The sequence below is a fragment of the Xyrauchen texanus genome, chromosome 7 (assembly GCF_025860055.1).
Source record: "Xyrauchen texanus isolate HMW12.3.18 chromosome 7, RBS_HiC_50CHRs, whole genome shotgun sequence".
NCBI classification, from domain to species: Eukaryota; Metazoa; Chordata; class Actinopteri; order Cypriniformes; family Catostomidae; genus Xyrauchen; species Xyrauchen texanus.
Window position 1 is genome coordinate 1,229,367 of NC_068282.1, and position 12,166 is coordinate 1,241,532.

The 12,166-nt window shown below is 41.9% G+C and overlaps 1 protein-coding gene across 7 annotated transcripts in view; it reads right to left on the reverse strand.

Moving 5' to 3' along the window:
* The window catches only part of LOC127646781 (R3H domain-containing protein 2), a 69,737-nt gene that overhangs the window by 15,342 nt on the left and 42,229 nt on the right, over positions 1–12,166 (reverse strand). For 4 of the 7 annotated variants that reach the window (XM_052130653.1, XM_052130652.1, XM_052130654.1 and 1 more), the window contains exons 7-16: positions 10,370–10,448; positions 9,949–10,008; positions 9,703–9,843; positions 9,483–9,591; positions 9,280–9,375; positions 9,116–9,147; positions 7,697–7,750; positions 4,182–4,405; positions 1,210–1,415; positions 207–290 (exon numbers count right to left, since the gene is read on the reverse strand). In XM_052130653.1, the coding sequence (XP_051986613.1) occupies positions 207–290; positions 1,210–1,415; positions 4,182–4,405; positions 7,697–7,750; positions 9,116–9,147; positions 9,280–9,375; positions 9,483–9,591; positions 9,703–9,843; positions 9,949–10,008; positions 10,370–10,448 (1,085 nt within the window). The remainder of the gene's footprint in view (positions 1–206; positions 291–1,209; positions 1,416–4,181; positions 4,406–7,696; positions 7,751–9,115; positions 9,148–9,279; positions 9,376–9,482; positions 9,592–9,702; positions 9,844–9,948; positions 10,009–10,369; positions 10,449–12,166) is intronic. The other 3 variants (XM_052130656.1, XM_052130657.1, XM_052130658.1) reach the window with 3 other exon arrangements.

Here is a 12,166-nt window from a genome sequence, read left to right on the forward strand (position 1 = left end):
TGTTCAATCACAAGACTACAAGGATCAATACAAGTGAAGCTCAACAAATTGACATTTGTAGAATAACGTTGATTGACAATGAAGATAGCCATGAGCTCGAGAGAGAGGGCGAGAGAGATTCAGTAAGAGCACAGGAGGGAGAATGAAGGGAAGTGCATGGGGAAAAGACAGGAGAGAGAGGAAACAGGAGAGCAGTGTATTAGTACCATGTTGTACTGCTGGGAAGGAGAAACAGGCAAGATGACCTGCGGGCACGAGGGGTTTGAATAAGACACAGCCTGCGCAGACGGCTGCAGAGAAACAGAAGAGAGGAAGAGAAGTTTAGAAGGAAGAACTCAGATGAAGGAATCAGAACGAAAACAAGAATGTATTTGGTCACTTGCGTCATACTTAAAAATGTGTGAATGTCGTTGGATTAGATAAGAATATATGAAAGCAAGGATGATCTGCGTATCTCAAATGCTGGTTCTGGAGGACATTTTCAGCATATTTTAACAGAGTGTGGACGTTTCCAACGGTCCCTTACTACACCTGGCAGTTTTCAGACGGTCCCTTACCACACAATCCACAGTTTTTGTATGTTTTAACAAAGGAGTGGATGTTTTCAGACAGACCCTTACCACATTTTAACAAAAAGTGTGGTCGTTTTCAGACGGTCCCTTACCACGTTTTAACAAAAAGTGTGGATGTTTTCAGACGGTCCCTTACCACACGTTTTAACAAAGTGTGGTCGTTTTCAGACAGTCCCTTACCACTTGTTTTAACAAAAAGTGAGGATGTTTTCAGACGGTCCCTTACCACTTGTTTTAACAAAAAGTGAGGATGTTTTCAGACGGTCCCTTACCACTCGTTTTAACAAAAAGGGTGGATGTTTTCAGACGGTCCCTTACCACTTGTTTTAACAAAAAGGGTGGATGTTTTCAGACGGTCCCTTACCACACGTTTTAACAAAAAGGGTGGACGTTTTCAGATGGTCCCTTACCACGTTTTAACCAAAAATTGAAAATGTTTTCAGACGGTCCCTTACCACACAATCCACAGTTTTTGTATGTTTTAACAAAGGTGTGGACGTTTTCAGACAGTCCCTTACCACCCCCGTTGTATTGTGCCTGCATTGTAAGTTTTGAAGAGCAAACAAACGTTCAGTGGCAATATCGTGGCTTTGTTTAGCAGCTAAATGAAGTTTATGTTGAGTTGTGGTGTACTCACCTGAGGCAGCATGTGATTGTGTGCGCTGATGGTGTGCTGCGTGTGAGTGTGTGTGTGAGTGGGCGTGGGCAGCAGGGCAGTTTGAGGGGGTGGCAGGGCAGGTTGGCTCTGGCTTTGAGGGACACTGGAGGGGCAGGGCAAGAGGCCGCGGCCCGGATGGGGCGGTTGTGATAGCGGACAAATATCCAGAGTGCCCGTGGGAAGACCTGTGACACAGAGAGACACTCATGTATTAGAGACCACAGAGAGGTCAGAGTTTGTCTTTGACACAATTATTACATTATGTGTACGTTGCGTGTACATTGCGGGTACATTGTGTGTAGATTGTGTGTACATTGCGTGTGTACATTATGTGTACACTGTGTGTAAATGATGTGTATATTGTGTAGATTGTGTGTAGATTATGTGTACATTGTGTGTAGATCAGAGTTTCCGCTAGAAAAAAATGGTGCCGGTCAAAGTGACCGGCAGAGGTTTCGTTTTATGGACATTTTGATGATATGCCGGTCAAATATATCGCCTCTTAATTAGTCAAGTTGAGGAAAACTGGAGGCAGTCTATGTAACTTAAAAAATGACATAATCAGGCCGTATAGAATGCAACATATTATTATTAGCTTAACTTTCAAATAGACGAAAAAAAAAACATGAACGTCCGATTGGCATCAATCAACGCCAATTGTTTTTTACTGTGGTTTCACACACATTCACTTTTTGAAACATTGAGGCACGGATGTACCTAATACAAATAAATAAAACATCTCCAGTTAACTAGCAGATCATTCATTTAGTCCGTTATTAAATAAGAGATCTAGCGCTAAAATCTGTTGTTTTTGAAATCAAGCTGAGCTCGTGTCCGCTGCTATCAGTTGCATGGACGACGCTGCGCCGAAGTTGCGCAATCTTCACTAGGACGCTGCGTTTCAATCTATCGCCGTTGCGGAGACTCTCTATTAATTCGGTGAAATCACAAAATAAAATGCACACAAACGTGTCCCTGCTTGATATAGACTGTAACCATGCACTGATGAACATAGGCTATTCAGTTTTGATGATAGAGAAAAAAACTGCACGAATCGCGCGGATTAGAAGCACTGATCTATCTATAATGAGATGTTCCTGATTCACCATCGTCTGGCCTCTGAAAAAAGCTTTTAAAGCTAGTCTGCCTGGGCCTGGCCATATTTGAAACGTCTCACTCAATCGTTCGTTGTTTAGGTCTATATTGCAGCCGTTTTAGGTGTGCGCTTTATTTGAAATGCAGCATGCGATGTTGTTTCATAACTCTCAAACGATAGAGCCTGTTCCTTTAAAACATAGCAAGAGATCGGTGTATTTTTGCTTTATACATTTTAGGCTTATTCTCAAATTCAGATTGTGTTAGGGGGACGGGATTATTAGGCAGTTTTAATCGGACAATTTGACCGGAGAGATTTAATTTTGTCGGACATTTTATTTTTTTACCGGCCAATGTCCGGTAATTACCGGACAACGGAAACCCTGGTGTAGATTATGTGTACATTGTGGGTAGATTATGTGTAGATTATGTGTAGATAATGGGTAGATAATGGGTAGATTGTGTGTACATTGTGTTTAGATTGTGTGTAGATTATGTGTAGATTGTGTGTAGATTATGTGTACATTGTGTGTACATAGTGGGAAGATTGTGTGTAGATTGTGTGTAGATTATGTGTACATTATGTGTACATTGTGTGTATATTGTGTGTATATTGTGTGTATATTGTGTGTAGATTATGTGTAGATTGTGTGTAGATTATGTGTAGATTGTGTGTAGATTATGTGTACATTGTGTGTACATAGTGGGAAGATTGTGTGTAGATTGTGTGTAGATTGTGTGCAGATTATGTGTACATTGTGTGTAGATTATGTGTACATTGTGTGTACATTGTGTGTACATTGTGTGTACATTGTGTGTGGCTCAATATGTGTTTGATGAAAATTCAGTGTAGATTAAATTAATCCTGTTCTATATTTGTTGCATCATCTCTTTGATATATATATTAAATATATTCTATTATTTTCTAATTGTTTTGTAAAAACTATCTGAGCATTTTGTAAATGTATTTGTGAAAAATATACGTGCCGGGTCGCTAAAGACCTGAGACCCAAATCCTCCAAATAACAATAACAATTTAGTATCATATTATAATAATAAACTTTACTGGACGATCATAAATAATATTCAACTGGGTGAGTTTAGTTGTAGCTTTTGTAAAATATATGTAAACATCACTTTTCTTATTGTTGTATTCATGCATATACATTTTATTTATTTTATCCTCCCCAATTTGTAACGGCCAATTCCCAATGCGCTCAGAGTCCTCGTGGTGGCGTAGTGACTCGCCTCAATCCGGGTGGTGGAGGACGAATGCGTCTGAGACCGTCAATCCGCGCATCTCATCACGTGACTTGATGAGCACGTTACCGTGGAGACGTAGCGCATGTGGAGGCTTCACGCTATTCTCCGCGAGCATCCACGCACAACTCACCACACGCCCCACCGAGAGCGAGAACCACATTATAGTGACCACGAGGAGGTTACCCCATGTGACTCTACCCTCCCTAGCAACCGGGCCAATTTGGCTGCTAAGGAGACCAGACTGGAGTCACTCAGCACGCCCTGAATAGTGTGAATAGTGTGATAGCCAGCGTAAACACTCGCCATATACATTATATTAATTATATTATAAATTAAATATAATTCTTCTTTGTGTACATTTAGTGGAAAAACTGCTGTAAAAATGGTTCATTAAACATTTTGAATGTACTTGGCAAACAGTTTGAAAGAATTAAAATATCTGATTAAAAATCAATTTTATTCGATTTTAAGATGCTTGGTAGAATTTTGCATCTAAACTCTCGGTCACTTTGATTTTGCATGATAAACAGATAAACGATTTCTGCTTTGGTATGATGGATAAGGACAGCAATACATAAACAAGCCTGTGTAACCTGTACGGGAGCCCCTGGCGCTGCCCTGCGAGCCCAGACTGTCTCCTCGTGTGAGGATGGAGATGCCGCTGAAGCTGCTGGCTTTAGTGACCGGCGGTCTGAGCGTGCGGTTCGAGCTGTCTGAATCGGTGCTGCTCCAGGGCCGAGGCTCCAGACTCTTCATATCACTGTCAGTGCTGCTCTGACGACTGCTGGACGCCCGACTCGAGCTCTCCCGGTTACCCCTGCAGGCACCAGACCAGAATTAGAGGACATGCAAGAACTTTATCAAAAGAGAGAAAACCACAAATGACATTTGTGAAAAACACACAATCAAATGTTCATCCTGAATGAAGGAAACACATAATCCAGACACAGCGCTCGGGATGGGAATCCCAAAGGATTTATCAAATCTGCTTTTGATATTGATGACATTTAAAAAATAATTATTTTTTATTTTTGAAGATTAGTGCACGAACATTTGCCCAAACAGAAACACTATATAGAAACAATTTAATTTAATCGTAGATATTTTTTATTTTATTGAAGTACAACACCTTTTGACCAGCGTATTTCAAATACGCGCGGTGCGATTACATACAAAGTTAATGCAAAGACGCAAATCCGCGGTAGGAACGAAGCGAATGGTGCGAAGCGAAAACGCAAAATCGCTTAATTCATGAAATCTTTCAACGCGAGCGAAAAATCCACTTGGCGCGTTGTCGCGAAAGCCTATCAGCGTTGAGATTGTCCGGATGTCACTGACGTACTGACGTAGTAGCAGAAGAAATCTGGAAAAATGGTAGCGGTGTGTGGACACGCGGAACTGTATGCTAATTGTAGATATCCCAGAAACGTATCTGGGACTTCACAACAGATACCGATCAGCAATCGTTGTGATATCGGCCATGGTTGATGGCGGAAAGATAAATTGTCGTAGAAGCCCCGCCTCCTGTCCTTTTCCGGAAGAGAAGGGGGGAATAACTCGCGGGTACGCGTTACTCGCGCGAGCAATTCGAGGAGAAATCTTTTATCCCGTTGTATGTGAACGCACCATTATAAAGAGCAATTTTGAGCCAATAATGTATTGCAAATTTCACTATAACTACAAAAATACAATATTATATAATTTTTTATACTATAGTATATATACACTTAAATTAAATATGAAAAAAAAAAATATTATATATATATATATATATATATATATATATATATATATATATATATATTTATTTTAGAGCTGTCAGAATTAACTCGTTAGCATGTGCGATTAATTAAAAAATTTTAACGCGTTTATATATTTTTTATCTGAGCGAGTATGGACGCTGACTATCACACCTGGAGTCGCGGGTTTGAATCCAGGGCGTGCTGAGTGACTCCAGTCAGGTCTCCTTAGCAACCAAATTGACCCGGTTGCTAGGGAGGGTCTGGGTATCTAAGTGAGTATTGACGCTGGCTAGCACACCTGGAGTCGCGGGTTTGATTCCAGGGCGTGCTTAGTGAATCCGGCCAGGAAACATCACGCAACAAGAGTTTTGGAATTGCACTGGACATATTGTTGCAGCATGACCCGGCTTACCAACAAATCTGGAACATCCCGTTTTGTTACCATAGCAACTGGTAGGGCCGAGCGGTATGATGGTATATAACGACACTGACTGCTTATGGCAAGACGACGCACTTGCATTCAAATGAATGGGAGAAACTGGAACACCCACTACGGCGGAAGTAGAAAAGGAAGCCCCGCCTTGGAGGTAAAAGAGCCACACATGACAGTCAAACTCAGGGTTCCCACTATGTTAAAGGCACACATTTCCCAGACATTTTAACGAGCCCAAAAATTGTCATATTTAATAATAAAAATAAATTATGAGACATTAAATATCTCTTAAAAATAAGCTTTGTGCTCTCAAAGACATCATTTGTGAGGCAAAAATGTGTTTGAATAACAACTTCATAGACCCTCATCGTGTGTAAATGTCACTTTTACACGTTAATTGTTCTTCCGCGCTTGTCTCTCCGTGAAGGTAGACTCACATGCCCGTCTCATTCACACAGTCGGCACATGTACCAGGTCATTCAGTTCGTTAATGAATGAAATGATTCACGAATGCCGCTTCTGTGCATCCGCTGCTGTAGGCAAGCACGCGATTGGCCGCCGCTGTAATCAATCATAAGGGTGTGTATTTGTGTATTAGACTCTTAAAATATTTTCCAGGACAAATAATTATTTTCCAGGATATTTAAAAAAAATTTCCATGACTGTAAAATTGAATTGCAAAATTCCAGGAAAGTGGAGAACGTGCACACCGACCTGCAAAGTAACGTTTCTTAGCATGATCCGAGAAACAGAAGAACAATTTATGATACCCCAGTTGTCTGACTTCAGATTTGATCGTAATCTTGAACAATCATATAAAATGCTGTGATATACGAAAGATACTGAAGGTTTTAGTCATACCTCCCAACCCTAGCGACTGGAATTTGACACTCAAAAACACACGCACGCGCACGTGCCCAATCACGCACAATCACGCAACACACATGCGCCCAATCACGCCCCAAACGAGCGCACACACGCCCAATCACGCCGCGCACGCACGCACACACACACACACACGCACGCCCAATCACGCCACAAACGAGCGCACACACGCCCAATCACGCACACGCCCAATCACGCAACACACATGCGCCCAATCACGCCACAAATGAGCGCACACACGCCCAATCATGCCACGCACGCACGCACACACACACACACACACACACGCCCAATCACACCACACACGAGCGCACACACGCCCAATCACGCCACATGCGCACACGCCCAATCATGCTGCACACAAGCCCAATCACGCCGCGACGCACGCACGCACCCACAAACGAGCACGCGCACACGCACACACACGCACCCAATCACGCCACACACGAGCGCACACGCGCCCAATCACGCGCGACACGCGCATGCGCCCAATCATGCCGCATATGCATGCACGCACACACGAGCGCACGCTCACAGGCAGGCACGCGAGCGCGCACACACGCGTGAGCGCCGCGACGCACACAGGCAGACACGCCGAAGCGCACGCACACAGGCAGACCCGCGAAGCGCCGCGACACACACAGGCAGGCACGTAGCGCACGCACACACACACACACACACACGACGCACACACAAACCCCCGAGCGCACACACACACACAAACACGAGCGCACGCACACACACACACACAAACACGAGCGCACGCACACACACACACACACGACACACGCACAAACCCACGAGCGCACGCACAAAACCCCGAGCGCACGCACACACACAAACTCACGTACGCACCCACAAACTTACGTACGCGCGGCATACACATATCAAAATGCAGTTGCATATCAGAGTGCAATAATGTATTTTTTTGATCATCATCAGAAAGTTTGAACCACAGAGCAGCCATGCACGGGCCCCTAGCAACTGAGCCAACGCAAAGCAACACACGGTCACCACGGAGACGCGCATGGCAACACACAGACAGTACCTAAACATCTGCCTCCTCTGTTGGGAGGATGAGTAGCAGCAGTCAGTGGACAGTCTGTAGGGGTCACATTGAAGAAAAGGAAGTGTGTTTGCCTTTGTGGGGCCCGTAAATAAAAACTACAATCATTACACACTCATCTGATTTGATCTGAAATGAGTCTTAAAGAACTGCAGGCAGAGTGACATTGTCATCTTTTTTTCCACCTTTTCTCAGCATTCCTTAATTTAATCGACTTGATACTATATAAAATATGCCAAAGTTTCAGAACCTCAGAAGAAGATTATCAGTACTGACCAAACTGATGTATTACGCCCAGCACACAAAATTATGCATTTCTGAAAACATTATGTATTAGAAATATAACCTTATAACCTTATAGCGTGCTGTGGCTGTACCATGATCCAGTCATTGTCATGCCATGAAACTAAATGATTATCATCTTTATGCATCACTGTGTTTACTGTATGTACAAGGGCATTATAATGTTTCATTGTATCAAAAAAAACACAAAAACAATTTTTTTGTTGGTATAAATGGCAACTGTGGGGTTAAAAGACCCTACAATCAATAATTATAAAAATAATTAAATAAAATATATTTTTGTTAGTATAAATGGCAACAGTGGGATTAAAATACCCTACAATTAATATTTATATAAATAGTTATTTTATAAATAACATTTTTGTTAGTGTAAATGGCAACTGTGGGGTTAAAAGTCCCTACAATTAATATTTATAAATATTAAAAAGTAAAATAAAATAAAATGTTATATTGTTTAGTTGATATAAATGGCAACTGAGGGGTTAAAATACCCTACAAGTAATATTTATTAAAATAAAATAATAAAAACTATTTTTGTTAGTATAAATGTTAGTAAACGACCCTACAATCAATATTTATAAAAAAATATATATTTTTTTTTCTAGTATAAATGGCAATGGGGGGGTGGGGGGTGTAAACGACCCTACAATCAATATTTATAAAAAATATATATATTTTTTTTCTAGTATAAATGGCAACTGTGGGGTTAAAAAAAATACTACATTGAATATTTATATAAAAACGAATATTTTTTGATAGTATAAATGGGAACTGAGGGGTTAAAATACCCTACAATTAATATTTATAAAATAAAAAAGCTAAATATAATATACATTAACATTTGTATTAGTATAAATGGCAACAGTGGGATTAAAAGACCCTACAATTAATATATATATATATATTTTTTAATATAAATAGCAACTGTGAGGTTAAACGACCCTACAAATAATTGTATTTATAATAATAATAATAATAATAATAATAATAATAATAATAATAGTAATGGATGATATTTGTTGTGTAATCCAAACATTATTTTGGCCCAGTGTCTCTTCCACCAGCTAATGAAACCGGATCGGTGCAGGTGTATCTTACCTGTTATCATTGATGTATCCGTTCTGAGAGGACTAAAAACAGAAATAAAAACACATCTTCAGATTACAACTCCAAATGCCATTATACATGTGTGCAAACACTGGTTTATTTCATGAACAATACAGTAACTTAAACAGCATCTAAAGCTGCACAGACGAGCTTACTTCTCGTGCAAAAATGCGATCTCTGACGCGCTGGTACTCCTCTTCTCGCTCCTCGATGGACTTACTGCGACGGCCGTCCTGCAGCGGCACGCGGATCTGAGCACGAGACCGCAGAGACGTGGTTATTACATCTATCAGACAGTTTCCCAAAGTGCAATTCTCTGTTTGGCCAGCAGAGGTACAGAACAGGGCGCCAGTCAAACCTGATTATCGTCTTTATCCACGCTGGCATCGTCCCGCTTCAGGATGAACTTCTTCTGGAAGTCGATGTTCCTCTCGTCTTTAATGTGCTCGGAAAACCTCTGCTCAGGTCTGAAACACACGTACAGCGAGAGAGAGAGAGAGAGAGAGAGAGAGAGAGGGAGTGTCTGTAAGTGTGTCATCATCACAGGAGCTGCATCGTGACCGCTCCGTCTCGCTTACATGCGCGTGTTGCTGGTCTTGTTGATGATGACCGCTTTGCCCGTTTGGTCCACGTTGTGGTCCATGCCGAAATAAGCCGCCACTCGATGCAGCAGCATGCGATGATACGAGGTCATTTGAGGAAACTTCTTGTACGGATTACTGAAAACACACACACGCAGAAACACAACCGGAGTACAAAAATCAGACTGCAATGCCCTCAAGACACCAACAGGGGGCGCCAAATATCAACCACAGCAGACTTACTTTTCATCATTAATGAACTCCAGCATGTCCTGTTCCAACTTCAGCAGCATCATTCTGTCTCTGAAAGAGTCACAGCCAATTTACAGCCAAAATTAGTCAAGAAAATGTCTGGAGAAAGAAACGGAGGCAGACGTTGCACCTCATTAAGTATATTGACATTATGCGCTCTCATTATGTGCTTCACTAGCGACGGGAAAGTTACGCCATCCTGGCACGTTTAGCATTCTGTTGGTACCTACTTTGATTTGGGACTCACTTAGTGTAGCCTTAAGATTTGAGGACTGATAGTAAGTGAATTGGGACGCAGCCAGAGAGCGAGTCTGATGAAGAAACGCTTGTGTACGCTTGTGAAAAGTGGCGCTGACAGTGCGGAGACGCTCGCGGGGTGTGTCTGCAGCTTCGGGACGGATGTCTGTTGTACCTGGGGTTGTTTTTCAGTGTGTTCACCAGGAACTCGTGCACATCAATCCCCGTGGAATCGGTGTACTCCTGACTCGAGTCTGCAACGGCACAAATGGCGGAATGAATTCCCAGCTTCATCAAATGAGACAAACACTAGCAGACACTGAATTTGTATGAAGTGAGAATTTCTAGTAATTTCCTCTTAACTTTTCTGCTGAAAAACAACTCCGTACTCAAAATCTGCACAACCACATCGATTTTATTCCATCCAAACAACGACAGCTCCACAACATCTGTACTTGTGTACTTGATTGTGTTTATTGCAAGAACTGTTAAAGTGTGACTCTTATTCAGACTGTGTGAGCTCGAACTCTTGCCACACCTGCCTCTGGACACACCGTCCTTAAATATACTTCATTTATTGTGTTTCTTAAACCGCTTTTGTCAGTTCTGTGTGTGTGTGTGTGACTGTAAGTGTGTGTGTGTGTGTGTGTATGTATATGTGTGTGTGTGTATATATATATGTATGTGTGAGTATATATGTGTGTGTGTGTGTGTGTGTGTGTGAGTATGTGTCTGTAAGTGTGTGTGTGTGTGTGTGTGTGACTGTAAGTGTGTGTGTGTATATATATGTATGTGTGAGTATATATGTGTGTGTGTGTGAGTATGTGTCTGTAAGTGTGTGTGTGTGTGTGTGAGTATGTCTCTGTAAGTGTGTCTGTGTGTTACTAAGAGTGTGTGTGTGTGTTACTAAGTGTGTGTGTGAGTATGTGTCTAAGTGTGTGTGTGTGTGTGTGCGAGTATGTGTCTGTAAGTGTGTGTGTTTGTGTGTGAGTATGTCTCTGTAAGTGTGTCTGTGTGTTACTAAGAGTGTGTGTGTGTGTGTGACTAAGTGTGTGTGTGTGTGTGTGTGAGTATGTGTCTGTAAGTGTGTGTGTGACTAAGTGTGTCTGTGTGTTACTACGAGTGTGTGTGTGTGTGTGTGACTAAGTGTGTGTGTGTGTGAGTATGTGTCTGTAAGTGTGTGTGTGTGTATGTGTCTGTAAGTGTGTGTGTTTGTGTGGGAGTATGTCTCTGTAAGTGTGTCTGTGTGTTACTAAGAGTGTGTGTGTGTGTGTGACTAAGTGTGTGTGTGTGTGTGTGAGTATGTGTCTGTAAGTGTGTGTGTGACTAAGTGTGTGTGTGTGTGTGTGTGTGTGTGTGAGTATGTGTCTGTAAGTGTGTGTGTTTGTGTGTGAGTATGTCTCTGTAAGTGTGTCTGTGTGTTACTAAGAGTGTGTGTGTGTGTGTGACTAAGTGTGTGTGTGTGAGTATGTGTCTGTAAGTGTGTGTGTGTGTGTGTGTGAGTATGTGTCTGTAAGTGTGTGTGTGTGTGTGTGTGAGTATGTGTCTGTAAGTGTGTGTATTTGTGTGTGAGTGTGTGAGTATGTGTCTGTAAGTGTGTGTGTGTGTGTGTGTGTGTGTGTGAGTATGTGTCTGTAAGTGTGTGTGTGTGTGTGTGTGTGTGTGAGTATGTGTCTGTAAGTGTGTGTATTTGTGTGTGAGTATGTCTCTGTAAGTGTGTCTGTGTGTTACTAAGAGTGTGTGTGTGTGTGTGAGTATGTGTCTGTAAGTGTGTGTGTGTGTGTGTGAGTGTGAGTGTATGTGTCTGTAAGTGTATGTGTGTGTGAGTGTGTGTCTGTAAGTGTGTGTGTGTGTGTGTGTGTGTGTGTGTGTGTGTGTGAGTGTATGTGTCTGTAAGTGTATGTGTGTGTGAGTGTGTGTGTGTGTGAGTGTATGTGTCTGTAAGTGTATGTGTGTGTGAGTGTGTGTGTGT